Source organism: Arvicola amphibius, chromosome 7 (genome assembly GCF_903992535.2).
Source record: "Arvicola amphibius chromosome 7, mArvAmp1.2, whole genome shotgun sequence".
Taxonomy (NCBI): domain Eukaryota; kingdom Metazoa; phylum Chordata; class Mammalia; order Rodentia; family Cricetidae; genus Arvicola; species Arvicola amphibius.
The window spans coordinates 91,488,728-91,507,209 of NC_052053.1; the positions used below are offsets into that span (position 1 = coordinate 91,488,728).

Below are 18,482 nucleotides of genomic sequence, written 5' to 3' on the forward strand. Positions count from 1 at the left end.
AGTTCTGCTTCCGGGTCAGACGGTTCGCAGCCTCGAGATGAAGAAGATGGCGGCAGCAGTGGCTTCGTTAGCCACGGTGGCGACAGAGCCTGGAGAGGACGCCTTCCGGAAACTTTTCCGCTTCTACCGGCAGAGCCGGCGGGGGACGGCGGACCTGGGGGCGGTCATCGACTTCTCGACGGCACAAGTGGCCCGAGGCCCGAGCCCCGGCGTGCCCAAGGTACAAGGGGAGGAGTGGTGCTCTCTGCCCCGCGCGCATGGCGTCCCGGTGGGCAGCCCGGGACGGCTGCCTCCATAACCCTGGCTGGCGATGGAGGGAACCCTTGCCGGCCAGGCCTGTGCGCCGAGCTGTTGCTCACTCGCGAGTTGCGGCCCCCAAAGCTCCGGGCCGCATTTTCCCTCCAGCCGCCATTTTCTCCCCAACCCCCGCGGCCTCGCTCCCGAAAGCCTGGAAGTCGTTCGTCCTTCTTTTAACTGTCCACTAAAATGACGCTCACGTGTGATTTTGTGTAAAATCCGACAGAACGTCCTTCTGGACGTTAGGGTAGCTCCACGGCTTCAAATAAAACCTGCCTTGGAGAAGTCTCCAACTGTTACAGCGTTGGGCGTTAAGACTAGGCCCTGTCTTCCCTGAGACTTAAAAGAGGTCATTGTAGAGTTTTGATATACTCCACCCACGGTTTAAAAAAAAAAGTCAAATAAGTATATTTCTTTAAGAAAATCTAAAGCCAGGCGATGGTGACGCACTCGAGATGCAAAGGCAGGCGAAGCCGGCCTGGTCTGAAAAAGCGAGTTTCCAGACAGAGCTTTCTTTACCCAAGAGAAACCCTGTCCAGAAAAATGGGGCTGGAGAGATGCCTCAGCGGCTAAGAGCACTTATTGCTCTTCTAGGACAGCCTGGTCACACATAGTGGGGTCCGAGCCATGTGTGGCCCAGGCCGCACAGCTGCGGTAGTAGGCAGCACTGGGTTACAGGAAAAGCCTGGATTCGATTCCCTGTACCACGTGGCTGCTCGCAGTAACTCCAATTCCAGAGGATCAGACACCCTCTTCTGACCTCCACGGGCAAAACGCTCATGCAATAAAAGAAATTTAAAATAAATCTAAGCAACCTATATACCTATTTCTGTTTATTTCTGTTTCTCCTTCCTAAGAAGAACGACAACGTAATGAGAAGGGGCGGGGGGGGGCTGTATATTTTCCTTAGTCACGGTTTTTAAATTTTGGTTTTGTTGAGACAGTCTCATTCTGTAGCCCAGATTGCCAGCTAACAAGTTTGAGGACAGCCTAGTCTACAAATCTAGTTCCAGGGCTACACAGAGAAACCCTGTCTTGAAAAATCAAGGGGGGGGGGGTGGATACACGTCTAAATTTAATCCCAGCACATGGATGGGAGGCAGAGGCAGGCAGATCTCTGAGTTTGAGGCCAACCTGGTCTGCAAGAGCTAGTTCCAACAAAGGCTCCAAAACTACAGCGAAACCCTGTTTCAAAGAGAGAGAAAGAAAAACCAAAAGAAGAAAGAGAGCAATCGTGTTTTCAAGAATGGTGGTTTGAACATGTAGCGCTGTGGTGGAGTGCTTGTCTAGCAACACAGAAAAGGAAAGTTTTTTTTTGTTTTAAATCCGCTTTTATACTAGTCATTTGTTGGCTCCACGCTTGGAGGTTAAGGCTAAAGTTATGCAGGCAGTGGTGGCGAAGGGATTCAATCCCAGCACTCAGGAGGCAGAGACAGATCTCTGTGAGTTCCAAGCCAGCCTGGACTATAGCACGAGTTCCAGAACAAGCTCCAAAGCTACAGAGAAGACAAAACAAAAAGACAAAAGTCCATTTCTCAAGCCAGACATGGTAGTCTTTAATTCCAACGCTTGAAGGCAGAGGCAGCTGGATGTCTGAGTTCCAGGACTGCCAGGAGATCCCTTCCTCCAAAAACCAACAACATAAAAGAGGCTCATTTCTTTTTGAAAGAAAATATTCAATGTATGTTAAGGCAAGCTACATCTATTATTTATGGAAGAATGAAGTGGGGTTTTAATGTTTTGCTTTTTTCTTTATATATGTTAGCATATTGGATTCAGTTTTGGTTTTGTTTTAGTTTTTGGTTCAAGTAATTTAGCTTGGTTCAGGAGAGGTTTTTTCTTTGTAGCCCTAGCTTTCCTAGAGTTCCCTTTGTACACCATTTTGGCTTCAAACTCAGAGAACTGCCTGCCTCTGCTCCAGGGTGCTGGGATTAAAAGTGTGTGACACCACACCCATCCTGGGTCTCATCTATAAGACACTCTAAGTGCAAAGAAAACTTCATGAGCTCCTAATACTTAATAATAAAAGCAAAGTTCTGAGCTAGAGAGATGGCTCAGAGGTTAAGAGCACTGGCTGCTCTTCCAGAGGTCCTGAGTTCAACTCCCAGCAACCACATGGTGGCTCACAACCATCTGTAAAGAGATCTGTTGCCCCCTTCTGGTGTGTAGACATATATGCAGACAGAACATTGTATACACAATAAATAAATCTTTAAGAAAAACACAAAGTTCTATCATTAGTATTTTATTAACAGGTAACACTGAGCAAATGGGGTCCTAGAAATAACTTTCTGTGATTAGAGGACTCTCCATTTTCTTAACCACCTCCTCCTGATATTTTCCTATTGCTAGCTATAACAAATACCTCAGAAGCGGTGTTTTAGCACTAACCAAACTAAATAACATTATGAAAGTCCAAACCATTTTAGTCTCTTAATTTTGTAGAGCTATATTTGTTAGAATGTAGATAAAGAAACCAAGGCCATGGGTCAAGTAGGTGGGAGAACTAATATTAAGAACCCCCATAGTAGAAATCTCTTCGGAGGTCTGAGGTTCTCAGGGTTGACCTGTAAGATGGCTTGCCCTCTGTATTAAGTTTCTCTCGTTCCAGGTGGTCAGATTTCCTTTGAATGTGTCCTCAGTGACTGATCATGATGCCTGTAGGGCAGGACTTCAGCCTGTGAGCAAGTGGCAGGCTTATGGGCTCGAAGGCTATCCTGGTAAGTACATGTCAGAATAAAATTACTCAATCATTCTGATTTCCTAGGAGTAATTGGTGAATAGATAAACAAAGGACATACCTAATTAATGTATTGATGCCCCGCCCTGGAGCATAAGCTATTTGTGCCTTCTCTGAGTTATCTGGTTCATGCTTCCGAAAAATAGAAAAGCTCAGAAGTGGATGTCATGACTGGAATGAGAGTTACAGACAAATGAGCCACCTGACATTGACACCGGGAATGGACCATTAGTTTTCTGCAAGAGCAGTTTATACTCTGAACTGCTAAGCATCTCTCCAGACACAGAGGGTATTTATTTTTGTGTGTATGACTGTTTTGTCTACATGCATGTATGCACAACAAATGCAGGCCTGTCTCTCCAGCTCCAAGAGGCTGCTCTTAAACTCCTAACCTTTTTTGTTTTTTGAGACAGAGTTTCTCTGTAGATTTGGAGCCTGTCCTGGAACTAGCTCTTGTAGACCAGGCTGGCCTCAAACTCACAGAGATCCGCCTGCCTCTGCCTCCTTGGGATTAAAGGCGTGCGCCACCACTGCCCAGCTAAACTTCTGTTAACTACTGTTTTCAAGATCATAATTTCCTGCTGACATGGGCCTTGATGCTGTATAAATTTTCAGGGTGCAAACTTTTCAGGCCCACTTTGGTTTTGTATTGTCTGAAGTGATGTGTCCGCTTTTTCAGATTTTGTAGGAATTCATACTTAAGCCAGTCTCCTGAGTTAGTACTGCATTATTTTTTTAGGGAATTTCTTTGGCTTTTGAAGCCATTGTAAGTACATTTAAAATAAAGTATGGGAAAGTTTCCTTTTAAAGTGATGAGGTTTTGTTTACTTCTTGATCCTACTAATTCTGAAGGAACTCTGTGGCAAAACCTGTCTTTACTGAAAGAAACAGGTCCAACTGGGTCTGGGGAAGAAAAGACTTGGGTGGGAAATGTAACAGTAGGCACCAAACATTTGAAAAGCAGTTACACACAAGAAAGAATGAGGAGCAGTGGTTAAAGCATATGTTCTGTTCCCATTTATCTGGACTCAGACCTGAATCTTCTGTGTACTAACTGATGTAAGACAGATCTCTTCCCTTGCCCTCAGTTTTTTCAAGCATGAAGTATGTATAAAAATAGGACCTGGTATAAGATTAGAATGAGCTGGAAAGGGCTGGAGAAGATGGCTCAGCAGTTAAGAGCACTGACTGCTCTTCCAGAGGTCCTGAGTTCAATTCCCAGCAACCACATGGCTACTCACCACCACCTGTAATGAGATCTGGCACCCTCTTCTGGCCTGCAGGCATACATGCAGACAGAACACTGTACATATAATAAATATTAAGAAGAAGAGGAGGAGGAGAAGAAGAAGAAAGAAAAGAAAGAATGATGGGCTGGAGAGATAGCTCAGTGGTTAAGAATGCATATTATTCTTCAGAAGGCTGAAGTTCAGCTCACAACTCAAAACTACCTTTTACTCCACTGCTAAATATGCACATATGCATGATTAAAAATAAATCTTTTAAAAGATTATGATGGGAAGCTAGAGAGATGATGGCTCAGCAATTAAGAGCACTGACTGCTCTTCCAGAGGACCTGGTTCAATCCCCAGCACTCACGTGGCAGTTCACAGTTGTCTAAAACTCCAAGATCTGACACCCTCACGCAAACACCAATGTTCATAAACATTTTTAAAAAGATTTTGATGGATTAATTTGAGTATACATGTAAAGTGCTTCAATTAATACCTGACATGTAGTAAGTTGTCAATAAATGTTAACTGTGAAGTTGAAGGTATGTCGGTAAGAAAAGGAAAAGCTGATTTAGAACGGACATGGTAGTGCATGCCCATAATCCCAGAACTAACTCAAGATTCTGAGGCTGGAGGGTCACTGCAAATACAAAACCTGCCCAGGCTCTATAGCAAGACCCTGCCTCAAAGCAAGTAGAGTAGGGGATAGATTGAATCAGTTCAACTCCAATAACAGGATCCATATCTCTAAAGCCAAGAGGAGGGAGAAAGCTGATTTGGAGTTCTGTGTGTCAGAACCGCAAAACAATACAAACTAAAGAAAAGCAGATCTTTAACCCATAAAAGCAGCTTACAGATAGAACACAGTGGTAATGTTTGTCTGGCATGCTCCACATCTTAGTTCAGTCACCATTACCAAAAAGAAAAAAAGCCAGACAAAATAGCAAACACCTTTAATCCAGGAGGTAGAGGAAGGCAGATCTCTGTGAGTTGGAGGCCAACTTGGTCTACACAGCTCCAGAATAGCTACAGCTACATACTGAGCTCTATCTTGAAAAACAGTTGAGCTTATCTGAAATAGACTGCCTAAAGAGGAATTAAATTTCAAGTTATTTCAAAGGTGTGAACTGGATCAGATACATTCTTTTTAAGCTAATATCTTTTGGAAGTGTTAGTATATTATTTTCTTCTTGTGTGTGGTGGGGGAATGTGGTTTTGCTGGAACTTAATCTGTGCACCACATGTGTTCAGTGCCTGTAGAAGTGGGCAGAGGGGGCCGGGCGGTGGTGGCGCACGTCTTTAATCCCAGCACTCGGGAGGCAGAGGCAGGTGGATCTCTGAGTTCGAGGCCAGCCTGGTCTACAAGAGCTAGTTCCAGGACAGGCTCTAGAAACTACAGGGAAACCCTGTCTCGAAAAACCAAAAAAAAAAAAAGAAGTGGGAAGAGATTGTTGGATCCTCTAAGATTGGAGTTACAGGTGCTTGTATATTCAAGAAAGGTGGGTTTGAAGCTGGGAAGCAAAATAGACTAATAATAGTGTTTTGTTTAGTAGATGAAGACCTATGATTAATTAAATCAAGTACTAGAGTAATAAGTGAAACAAAGACTTGGAAGAGTCTATGTTACTGTATTGGATACCTGGTGAAAATCTAAGAATGAACTTTCAGTTCTAATGTTGATTTAGGACAAAATTATTAACAACTATCTTACACGTGTCTCCAAAGTCAGATATTAAGGTGTCTCTTGTTCTTCAGAACTTGTTTTTTCATTAACTTTAAGCAGAACCAAAGGACATGGGATGTAAACGACAGAATAGTAGGTGAAGAATATGAAAAAAGTAGCTTGGCGGTTGTGGCGCAGAGGCAGGCAGATCTCTGTGAGTTCAAGGGAAGCCTGGTGCACAAAGCAAGTTCCAAGACAACCATAGTTGTTACACCAAGAAACCCTGTCTTGAAAAACAAACAAAATACACGAGAATGCAAAAAGAAACAAAACAATTACAGATTTCTCTTTCACCACCCTCCATCTTTTTATAGGATTTATTTTCATCCCAAACCCATTCCTCCCAGGATGTCAGTGGCACTGGGTAAAACAGTGCCTTAAGTTATACTCCCAGAAACCTAATGTGTGTAACCTGGACAAGCACATGACTAAAGAAGAGACCCAAAGTCTGTGGGAACAGAGCAAAGAGTTCCTAAGGTGAGTCTTAACAGCCAGAGGAAGAGCTGAAGAAACAGTTTTTTACAGATGCTGTAAAGGGGGGTGCATTGGGTTTTAACCCCTTGTTACTGCGCCGCGCTGTTCTGTTTGGAACATTCTTATCATGGCTTAGGAACTGAGTTCATCCACATTCATCCTCATGTGATCTGTTTTTATTCAAAGTGTGTTCCTTTAAGACTTGTAGGGAAGATATCAATGGTAGCACTTGGCTTCTGTTCTACATGGAGTTGTTACTGCTAGCTCTTGTATGATGGGTCAGTCGTTGCGCGTGGAAGAGCTAGTGTTTGGATCTTGATATTTCTGCATCATTCCACAAATACTCATTGGAGAAATCAGTTGGGTAACAGGCATTGGAGATGCAAAGCTTAATAACACTTTCCTTAGGTTCAGGAATTAGGTACAGGAGTAATTACAGTAGAGCTGAGAAAATGTTATAATAATGGAAAACACTGGGGAAGCACAGTAGGAAATAATTCTTCCAAGTAGGATGAAATATCCAAGAAGAAAAAGTGGTTTTTATACAACTTTTAATAATTTTATCTACTAATCTATTTTTCCATTCTGTGTCTCTCTTTTTCTCTCTGTTTCAGCTATTCTTTGAAATGATTAGGAATTTGCCATTTAGAATAGTAAAAAGTCTGGTTAGGGGTATTTGTCAGACTGAGCAGAGTTAGTATTTAAGACTGTGTTTTGTCGGCTGGAGAGATGGCTCAGAGGTTAAGAGCACTGACTACTCTTCCGGAGGTCCTGAGTTCAATTCCCAGCAACCACATGGTGGCTCACAACCATCTGTAATGAGATCTGGTGCCCTCTTCTGGTCTGCAGGCACGGAGGCTGAACACTGTATACATAATAAATAAGTCTTAAAAAAAAAGAAGTTCTGTGAAATGGAAGTACAGGATGTGTGCGTTGGGAGTGTTAGAGATACAAAAGAAGATAGCAGACATATCCTAGGCATATCCGTAGACCTTGCCTGACTCAGCTCATGGCCAGGCAAGGGGGACAGCGTATGCAAGAGTAATTGGAGTTCATGCAAGTTCTAACCAGCTTAATCAGTAGCTGGGTGAATTGCAGTACTCCAACATTCTATCACCTGATAGTTTTCATGCTGGAGAGATGATATTTAACCTGTTTCTTTGTTTCAGTTCTAAAAGGGAAAGCCAAAAACAGTTCCTGTCTTCTATGATTTCTATAAAGGGTGAAAAATAAAGACATTTAAATGGATCCATAGGCAGTTACAAGTTTAGAGTTCATGCTTTATCTTAACAGTCATTTGCATGGCAAGGTGGGAATTATTTATAGAAAATGCTGGAAGTCACAGATAGGGTAGACAAAACAGTAAGTGGGCATGGTGGAAGAAGTAAGACTAATAATTTGAGCAGGGTTTAGCAATGCAGAGCACCAACTGTGGAGTCAGAGTGCCTGTCTGTTGATCCTTGCCCAGCTCTGCAGTAGCTGGATAACCTTGCGCAGGTTGTTTTGAACATTTCCTTGTTGATTTCTCTGCCTATATGTGAGAAATCCTTAGAGATGTGGTTGAAAATATATCCTCTTGGTGGCCTATCTGCCCTTCATACCATAAACTGTCATACTGATTCTAATGGGGGAAATACAAGGCTTTCTTAAGGCCAAAGGTGAAAGAATAACCAACATTTAGTGGGTTTCCTTTAAAGCCTACTAGGTCTGTAGCTTAAGGATTATTTGGGAGCAATGCGGGAAAACTTCCCTGTTCTTCAGCTTTTAGTGCTACCCTTAGAACTGAGGGCAGTGTAAGGGAAGAGCATAACTGAATGAAATCAGAGTGCTCAATATTACTACACCAACTTGCACTTTCAAATTTATTCTTTATCTTCTGATACATGACTATAGAAATCACAGCTGCCTTCTAAGATAGCTCAGATGAACCTCTAATATATCATTCAGTAGACAATAGGGAAATACATTTTTTGTCTCATAAATTAGCAAAAATAAAAATGGTGATGGTTAAACCTTATATTGTCAAGGCTGGAAGAAATTGATAGTCTGAGACATTGTGCTGGCAGCATTGGAAATCGATTAGGTCTCTAGTACTCATCCTGTCACTATGTGATATATGTTTCTATTTCCTCATGTGGGAAATAAAGGTCTTGATTGGGCTAAGCCATCCAGGTGTTTGAATCATGGTCCGTCAAGAGTCCCGTGAGCAATACGTGAAACTCTCTCCACTTCCGAAGTCTGTCAGAGTAGAAAGGGTATACTGTTTGGGTTGCTTCCCACAGAGATTCTGATTGCCCCAGCATGCTCCCACATTGAGAACCAGGAACAAAAACACCTTAGATCCTTCAGCTTTTATCTCCTTAGACCTCTACAGTCATTTTGAATAGGACGTAAAGGTGTGGTGTGGGGATGGACTTGACAAAATGGTTGCATTTCAATTCTGTGCTTCTTCAGGGATAATATAGCTAGAGAGTCTTTTACAAAAGCTCAGTTAGGACTGGGAATATAGCTCCATACTTATCTAGTCCCTGGTTCTTCAGTGTGGAATAGGTGTGTGTGCAATATTTATTTAAGTGTAAGCACCTTTATTGCAGTCTTGTTCATCAGCAGGAGACTAATCAGTCATGGCATCTCTGAGAAGTAGGATATAGCCATTAAAAGACCTTACATCTCTACAAAGTCGGCATAGAGTCATATTAAACTATCATTTCTCAATGTATTTAGCCCAGCCACCTTTGTCCAATCTGTTTTTTGCATCTTTTCAAACTTTTTCAACATGGAGTGTAGAAGTCGTGGCATTTTTGTCAGTTTCTCATCTGGAGTTCAGTTGTGATAAAACTAAACAGACTTAGCACAAACTTTACTTCTGACATCGGGTTTGAGGACCTTCTAGGCTACTCATACTTAGGACCACTGATTGTATAGACTCAGGCATTTCATGGCCCATTCATGTTCAGCCATTCACTCGATCAGCCCCTAGGTCTCGGAAAACACTATCTAGTTTCACTAAGTGGGGTCCAGACAAATTAAGATTCTGAAACCAGGTGTACTACACCTTGTGTACCCTTTGCTGTGCAATCAGAGCACTTTGCCCACACAGCGTATTGATGTTTCTACCAGCCAGTGAGCTTCCAAGTTTTAGTGAGCTTCCAGAATTTGGGGGGCAGGGTACATTTTGCTATGTAGTCACTGCAGATTAAAATCATTGGTCATGTAGGCTAGCGAGGTAACTAAGAACTTGAGTTCAGTTCCCCTGAACCCATATGTTTTGTTTTGTTTTAATTAAAGAAAATAAAAGCCAGGCATGGCCTTGTCTACTTGTAGTCTCAGCACTGAGGAGGCAGAGACAGGCAAACTTCTGGAGCTCACCAGCATGTTTGCTAAGTTCCAGGACAGAGAGAGACCCTGTTGGAGAAAAGGGAGTTTGGGGCTGGGGAGATGGCTTAGTCAGTGAAGTACTTGGCACATAAGCTTAAGGGTCTGTACTTATTTTGTGTTTTCAAGACAGGATTTCTCAGTGTAGCCCTGGCTGTTCTAGAAGTCTCTCTGTAGACAAGGGTGGCCTCAAGCTCAGAGATCCACCTGCCTTTCTGCCTCGTGGGTGGTGGATTACAGGCTTGTGCCACTCTCACCTGGCAACTATCCAAATTTTTTTTTTAAAAAAAAATTATTTAGCATGCATGCCTGCACACACACACCAGAAGAGGGCACCAGATTTCATCTTTTTTTTTTAAAGATTTATTTATTTATTATGTATACAACATTCTGCCTCCATGTATGCCCACACGCCAGAGGAGGGCGCCAGATCTCATTACAGATGGTTGTGAGCCACCATGTGGTTGCCTGGAATTGAACTCAGGACCTCTGGAAGAGCAGCCAGTGCTCTTAACCTCTGAGCCACCTCTCCAGCCCATCAATATTTGAATATTTCAATGCATCCACAGCCTGTTAATCCTCCTTTTAAGACCTACTTTGTTACCCCATCTTTTTTTGATTGCTTGTTTTTTCTTCTTTGTTTTTCAAGACAGGGTTTCTCTGTGTAGTCCTGGCTGTCCTAAAGCTTGCTTTGTAGACCAAGTTGGCTTTAAACTCAGATTCTCCTACATCCTGAGTGCTAAGATTAAAGATGTGTGCCACTATGTCCAGCATCATCACATTTTTAGAATCCTAAAATTATAACCTAGGTAGTCTGATCTGGCTTCGTGATATTGCTAATTCATTTCCTACTGTTCTTTATCATTTATCTATAGCCATCCTGGCCTGCAGTGCTGTTCCTTAAACATATCAGGTCTACTTGGGTTCTTTATACTAGCTGTTTTGCTATATTTGTGTTGTTTGTTTTCTGGGACAGGGTGTCTCTATGTATGTATTCCTGGCTGTCCTGGAACTAGCTCTGTAGACTAGGCCATCTGGACTCAGAGATTCACCTGCCTCTGTCTCCCAAGTGCTAGGATTAAAGGTATACTCTGCCATGTCCTGCCCTGTTCTTGCTATATTTAAAAGAAAGAGAAAGAAAGAAAATTATTTCTTAAAGCAATGTCTCACTTAAATATCCCTGGCTGGTCTCAAGCTTGTGTTGATTCTCCTGTGATCCCAAGTGCTGAAATCACAAGAATACACACTATCAAACCCAGGTATGGGAATTGAGACCAGCATGGTCTACACACAGAGTTCCAGGACAGCCAAGAATAAGCAGAGAGACTCTGTCTCAAAACAAAAAGTATAAGGGGAGAAAGTGTAACTCTAAACAAGAAGCTTAGCTTTGAATTCTTTGTGTAGCTTCTGAGATACTTTGTATCCATTTCTCTCTCTCTCTCTCTCTCTCTCTCTCTCTCTCTCTGTGTGTGTGTGTGTGTGTGTGTGTGTGTGTGTGTGTGTGTGAAAACCTTGCCATTTATACTCCCGATGTAGAAGCAGAATTAGTCCTTTTTCCCTTTCCTTCCCTTTTTAAAATTTTGGTTGGTGGGCTAGAGAGATGGCTCAGCAATTAAGAACATGTACTGCTCTTGTAGAGGATACAAGCTCAGGACCACCTCTAAGCCAACATCCGCGGGAATCAACACCTGACCTCAAACAGCACATACACCTGAACATAACTTTAAAAAGTAAAACAAAGGAAGAAACAAAGCACAGAGAGTGGCTTGAATATGTGAGAAGAAAGGTCTTCAGTGGAGAAAAGATTAAAAGGTTATCAGGGTAATAGAATACAGTATGAGTAGAGGAACCAGGAAGAAGGCCGGTTAGAGTATTGTGAGGTCTGTCAAGTTTGAGCATGGAAAGATGCTGTTTTCCTGTATCATTTGATTGTGCCTGTGTTTCTCATTGACTTTAAAAGACATGGGCAAAACTGAGAACTTGAATTGCATAAAGGTATATAGAGCAGAATCTGGAAGATTAAGTGAGGCAAAAGAATATTAATTACAGTAACACTGAATGTTCACTTGTGATTAAGAGATTCGGGTTGAGAAAACTGAAAGAACATGGTTCTGGGGACAGAAAACTAAAAGTCAGGTTCAGACCAGCCTGAAGTGCTGACTCAGTGGTTCAGAGTATTTGCTCATCTTCCAGAGGACCCAGGTTCTAGCCCTAGCACCAGCACCTCATGGTAGTTAACACCCATCCGTAAATCCAGTTCTAGGGTATGTGACATCCTTTCTGTCCTCCCTGGGCACCAGTTGTACACATGGTGCACAAATATCTACATGCAGGCAAAGCATGCATACACATACAGTTAATAAATCTTAAAAAAAAACTTTAAGGATCAAATTCAATGGAAAGAAATAAGGAAAGAATGCTGTGGTCTTTGAGGAAATAAGAAAGATGGTTGCCATGCCTTAAAATAAAAAGGAAAAAAAACTTACAATGGGATCTGCCATTATTTTGCCATAGGTTGGTAGCTTTCCAGTGATTTCACCATATTTTGTAGGGCAAGAAAATACAGAGCTCGTTTATGGGGCCCAGATTGCCCATTGCGGGGTGGACAGTTGGCCAGTTCATGTCCACGCAGTTAGGGTTCACTTGAAAGCAATGGTATCATAACATGGTTGCTGAGGAACATGCCTGCACTTTCATAAAGTGACAGAACAACTGCTGTGGGCACAGTGGCCGGGGGATAGGATGGCATCCGTCATCCTGCTAGTGCCTGGGGGGCATCGAGGACACAGAGCGCAACTTGTTTCTGATGGCTACAAAAGCCAGTGATTAGGCCATGCATTTTGGAAAACATTGAAAATTATTTGGGGGAATTGGATAAAGATTTAAAGTTAGGTTAGATACTAGTGCCTCTGTTCCAAAATAGCAACCTTTAATCCCAGCACTCAGGAAGCAGAAGCATGCGGATTGCTTGAATTTGAAGCCATCCTAGTCTACCTAGTAAGTCTAGGCCAACCAGAGCTACATGTCAGCCTTCTTATCAAGCCTTAGCTATCAGCATAGACTTGGGTCTATAGAGAGGATTGTTGATGCCATTTAAGATGACTAAATTCTCTTGTTTTTCAATCTTTCCAGGTCTAAAGAGGTAAATAAACGGAGACCCCGAAGTTTACTAGAGAGACTGCGCTGGGTCACCCTGGGGTATCATTATAACTGGGACAGTAAGGTATTTGTTTTATTCATTTCTTTTACATTTATAGGTTCTTGGGCCCCCCCTAGTTGAATTTCTTCTTGAACAAGCTTGATATGTCCCTGCCATAGTAAAAGCTGTCAGGAGCATACATGGGCCATTCAGGGGCGTGGCTGTGATTTGTTGCCTCCTTTTTTCATGTCCCTTGGAGAGCTGGGAGTGGTAGCTCACATTTCTGTCCTACCTCTACTCTTAGGAGGCTGAGCTAGGAGGTACACTAGCTCAAAGACAGTTTGGACTATGTAACAAGAGTCTGAGAAAATTAAATGAGGAGCTAGAGAGGTGGTCCAATGGTTAAGAGCATGTGTTGTTCTTATAAAGAACCCAGCTTCAATTTCCAGCACCCATATTGTAGCTCATAACCATCCTTAAGTTCCAAGGTATTGATACCCGTCAGCACAGGCAAAACACTCGCCCACATAAATCTTGTTAAAAGTTTTGAGTAACTGACTAACATGTGTAAAGTCTTTACAGCAGTACCACACTGTTCTGAGCAGTAGCTCTCCTGATCCAGAGAAGCCAGTCAGTGCCTTTAATGATACCTTCGTTTGCTCTTTGTTTTATTTTTTTTTTGTTTGTTTGGGTTTTTTTTTGTTTGTTTTGTTTTGTTTGGTTTTTTGAAACAGGCTTTCGTTGTAGCTTTGGAGCCTGTCCTAGAATTAGCTCTTGTAGACAAGGATGGCCTCGAACTCATAGACATCTGCCTGCCTCTACTTCCCTAGTGCTGGGATTAAAGGCGTGCATCACCACCGCCCAGTTTATTTTTATATACTTCAAAGTTATCCTATCTTTACTAAGAAAATGAGAAGTGAAAATTATCCAAAGCCATATGAGTATTCAGAAAAAACAAAGACAAAAAAAAAATAAAAATGTGGGGAAAAGTTTGTTAAACATAGTAGACAGTTAAAGGGGCTGGGGAGGGGCAAAACTGTAGCAGCAGCCTTGATTTATTATATATATTTTATTATATATATTTGTTTTAAGAATTAAATAGGAAACCAAGACTATGTAGAGATGTCCTATCTCAAACAAACAAACAAAAAAATTTCTTAGATGCTGTTAAATACAAACAATGAGGTGGCTCAGAGATTAAGAGCACTGGCTGCTCTTCCAGATGGTCCTGAGTTCCAAGTCCCAGCCAGCAACCACGTGGTGGCTCACAACCATCTGTAATGAGATCTAGTGCCCTCTTCTGGCCTGCAGGCAGAACATTGAATATGTAAAAAATAAATCTTTAAAACACACACACAGACAAGCAAAATCTAAAAACAGAACTTACCAAACAGGGAAAGCCATCCACAGACCCTGGGGACACAGAACAGTGATGTTTTTGCACCAACAGTTGGTTCCACTCTAGCCACTTTTGTGACTTGCTCCAGCTTGCTGTACATTAGTGGAATGATAAAACAAAACAAAACCAAAAAAAAAGGTTTCTGATAAGATTTTAGTTCAACTTTACATAGGAAGAAGTGATAACAAAGAAGTATCTTTGCTCTACAAATATTGATGGCCCAGAAAGCCCCAGCTCCTAGTGGCAGACTTGTCATTTTGGTGGAGCATGAGTGTTAAGAAAAACAGAAGCAGGCAGTGGTGTCACGTGCCTTTAATCCTAGCTCTAGCAGGCATTTCTCTGAGTTCAAGGCCAGCCTGGTCTACAGAGTAAGTTCCAGGACAGTCGGAGCTGTTAACACAAAGAAATCTGTCTCAAATAAAACTTTAAAAGAAAAAATAAGCATATTAAGAAAGATGACTGGAAAAGGAGGACCTGCTTTTCTTAGGATTGGACTTTAACACAGATGTTTTGAGAACCTCATCCCTTCAGATTGACCAGGCAGATGAGCATCAAGCCAGATTGCAAGCTGACTATAGAATTGGATTTTCTTTTAATAAAAACAACCTTTAGGAGGAGGGCCTCGCAGAACCCCACGCCTCCCTGCTGGTCTGTGTGGTTGCTGGGGAGGGGAGAGACATTTTCTTCAGTAGCAGCCACTGGTATTGGGTAGAAACCTTAGTAAGTGCCTGGGTCACTAGTAGTTAGTAATGGATTTTATGCCACAATTTTCTATGTTTTGAGGTTATTGTTTATTTTTCTTATTTTTTCTACTTTTACCAAAGAAATACTCAGCAGATCATTATACACCTTTCCCTTCTGACCTGGCTTTCCTCTCAGAGCAAGTCGCCGCTGCCTGTGGATTTCAGGGGTTCCAAGCAGAAGCGGGTATCCTGAATTACTACCGCCTTGACTCTACACTGGGAATCCATGTGGACAGATCTGAACTAGATCACTCCAAACCCTTGCTGTCCTTCAGGTAATTTAATTCCATGGGTTTCAGGTTGCTTGTTTGTTTCTCTAAGACATTTTTAAGCTAAAATTAGTAAAGATTTAAGTTTTATGATAGGAAGTACTATCATTTCTTGTGTGTAATAAGCAAGTTAGAAAAGCAAATTGAACCAGCCTTTTTTGTAAAGTGGAGCAAGATACAGAGTAAAACACAAAGCCTGAGTAGTCCACCTCTGTCCCCCAAACAGAAGTGTTAGTATATGCAGAATCCATAGAAACTCAACACGAAAAGGGCCGACCTCTCGTTAATTGTCGTAGAAATGAAGAAATTAGAAACATGGTAACTCATGATTTTATTGAAATACTGAAATTTTAACATGTGCATTAAAAAAACCTAGATGCCAGGCGGTGGTGGCGCACGCCTTTAATCCCAGCACTTGGGAGGCAGAGGCAGGCGGATCTCTGTGAGTTCGAGACCAGCCTGGTCTACAAGAGCTAGTTCCAGGACAGGCTCTAGAAACTACAGGGAAACCCTGTCTCGAAAAAAAAAAAAAAAACTAGATAATGTTGAAACTTGGTTCTTGCTTTGCATATCGCTGTATCATAATTTATTTTGTAGCAAGTCTGTGTGCTGTCATAATAATGTATGGATAGCAGATCATGGCTTGATCACTGGGAAACACAAGCCAGAATAGTTTAAAAGTGATGGCTTTGGGGCAGAGCAGGTGGCTGCGTTGGTTAAGTAACTTGCTGCAAGTAACACACATGAGGAACTCTCCCCCCATCCCAACATATGATGCAGATCATGTCTGCACTCTAGTGCTGGGGTAGGGGAGGTGAGAGACATACTAAGTGAGAGACCCTGTCTCAAAAGAGCAATAAGGTGGGGCCTGTGAGGTGGCTCCTCGGGTAAAAGCATGTGCTGTGCTGCAAGCCTACGGCCTAAATTCAGTCTTGACCACGTGGTGAAAGGAGCAAACCAACTCCAGAGTTATCCTGACTTCTCACACATGCACTGTCACTCAAGCATAGTAAGTTTTAAAGTAAGATAGCTTAGTGGGCAAAAACATTTCCCTAACAAGCCTCACGGCCAGAATTTGATGCTCAGATCCCACAGTAGAAGGAGAGAACTTTAAAATGTCCTCTGACCGCCATTTGTGCTCTATAGCATATTCATACACCTGTTAGATGCATACAGAAATAATAATAAAGTATAAAATTAAAAGATGCCAAGTGAAACTGGTGATTTAGTGGTTAAAAGCACTTGCTGCTCTTCTATATGACTGAGGTTTGGTTCTCAGTAGCTACATGGTGGCTCACAGACATCAGTAACTCCAATCCTAGCCTATCTGGTTTTCTGTTCTGGCTCTTAAAACACTAGGCGCACACACATATATGCAAAAATACCCATACACATAAATTTGAAAAAACAAGATGGAAGAGCATTTATGGAAGATGTCAGCATTAATCTTTGGCCTCCATACAAGTACACAGATCAAAAATAAGAATAATGGGGTGGCTCAGCAGGCAAAGGTATCTACCCCCAACTCAGAACTGAGTTCAGTTTGTGCCAGTCTGAAGTAGAAAAAAAATGTGGTTGGCAGTAACTTTCACAAATATAACTAAATAACAGAAACTTCTCTCTCTTTTTGTAGCTTTGGACAGTCTGCCATCTTTCTCCTGGGTGGTCTCAAGAGAGATGAGGCCCCTACAGCCATGTTTATGCACAGTGGTGACATCATGGTGATGTCAGGTTTCAGCCGCCTGTTAAATCATGCAGTCCCTCGAGTCTTTCCGCATCCTGATGGGGAATGTCTGCCTCACTGCTTGGAGACACCTCTCCCAGCTGTCCTCCCTAGCGATTCACTGCTTGAGCCCTGTTCTGTAGAGGACTGGCAGGTGTGTGCCACCTATTTGAAAACTGCTCGAGTTAATATGACTGTCAGACAGGTACTGGCCACAAACCAGGACTTCCCCTTAGAATCCATGGAGGAAACAAAAAGGGACATTACTGCAGATGGTTTGTGCCATCTGGATGACCAGAGTAGCCAAGCAAAACGGGCGAGGCGGAATTCTGACACTGAAGACTAAAGGTTAGATCTGTTGCCACGCACTCTCACCCCACGACCGTCCTCACAAAGGGCAGGGAAGAAGTCGTCCATCATGCTGCTGTCGGGATGTGTCTTGGAAAGTAGAATGATTACAGTTTCCTCAGAAGTGTTTGGATCCAGCTCGATACAAGCAGGAATGTGTTTGTCGTACCTCATAGGTATCATTATGTATATATATATAATGATCCACACGGATTTCTCAGCCTCTGCTGTTACCTCAGAAGGAAGAAGTGAGATCGTATGTCTATGGTGTGTCACTACCTCGACGCTTAATAAGAGGAAATAGTATCTTCCTCTCAGCGTTATGTAATTTGTGAACCAGCAACCAGAATTCCTAACTCATAGTTGTCATCAAATACTTTGAGATCTTCACTCTTCTCTGCCCTCAGAGAGGAATCTTATGCACATGAAGACATGGAATTAGAGTGTCCCTCAGGAGCTGGTGTTGTCACTTGATTGGTAGAACACATGTCTACCATGCATGTGTCCTGGGTTCAGTACCCTGTACCACATGAATCCAATGTGGTGCGGCCTGCCCCAGCGCTCCAAGGGTCATCTTCAGCTACTAGCCTGAGCTACGTGATACTCCCACAGACACAAAGTGGCCACCCCACCCCAAGAAGTTAAAGAGATAAATATGTATAAAACAAAGGAAAACAGAAAGTAGTCTCTGTGTGTCTTTTTTATATCTCCAAACTCTTTCTGGTGGCTTTTTAATTGGCTTTAATAGACTAAGAAAGTCTCTAGAGTATTTTGTTAGCTGTTTTCTCCGTGAATAAACACTCCCATCTTAAACTAAAGATCTGTATCTCTTTGAGAGTGTATCAGGGATACACTCTTTATTTGCCGTATTGATGCTGTTGAAGCCTCTGGCTGTTTATCTCCTAAGTATTGTGGCTGTCAGAACATTCTGTGAAAGTCCAGTCACTGTCATAGTTTTTTTATGTCAGATTTAATGTCGTGGGGCGGGGGGGGGGTGGGTAATAAGGGAGTTAGGTGCTC

The 18,482-nt window shown here is 42.4% G+C and overlaps 1 protein-coding gene and 1 non-coding gene across 2 annotated transcripts; both read left to right on the forward strand.

Annotated features, from left to right (window-relative positions):
• The first annotated feature begins 24 nt into the window (after positions 1 to 24).
• Positions 25 to 18,280, forward strand: Alkbh1 (alkB homolog 1, histone H2A dioxygenase). Its single transcript, XM_038335652.1, has 6 exons — positions 25 to 220; positions 2,909 to 3,017; positions 6,307 to 6,469; positions 12,974 to 13,064; positions 15,204 to 15,397; positions 17,025 to 18,280. Exons 1-6 carry the CDS (start codon positions 38 to 40, stop codon positions 17,458 to 17,460), a joined length of 1,176 nt encoding a protein of 391 aa, XP_038191580.1. The 5' UTR covers positions 25 to 37; the 3' UTR covers positions 17,461 to 18,280.
• On the forward strand, positions 7,443 to 7,577 carry LOC119820133. The gene has a single exon (XR_005286401.1). It is a non-coding gene; the product is annotated as a small nucleolar RNA SNORA58 (small nucleolar RNA).
• Positions 18,281 to 18,482: the final 202 nt, after the last annotated feature.

What these genes read in the sequence shown, in the direction of transcription:
- Alkbh1 (XM_038335652.1), top strand. Translation starts at nt 38, where the DNA reads ATGAAGAAGATGGCGGCAGCAGTGGCTTCGTTAGCCACGGTGGCGACA. An exon ending in TGGGCTCGAAGGCTATCCTG is followed by an intron (nt 3,018 to 6,306) that starts GTAAGTACATGT and finishes ATCTTTTTATAG; the next exon opens with GATTTATTTTCATCCCAAAC. An exon ending in CAGAGCAAAGAGTTCCTAAG is followed by an intron (nt 6,470 to 12,973) that starts GTGAGTCTTAAC and finishes CAATCTTTCCAG; the next exon opens with GTCTAAAGAGGTAAATAAAC.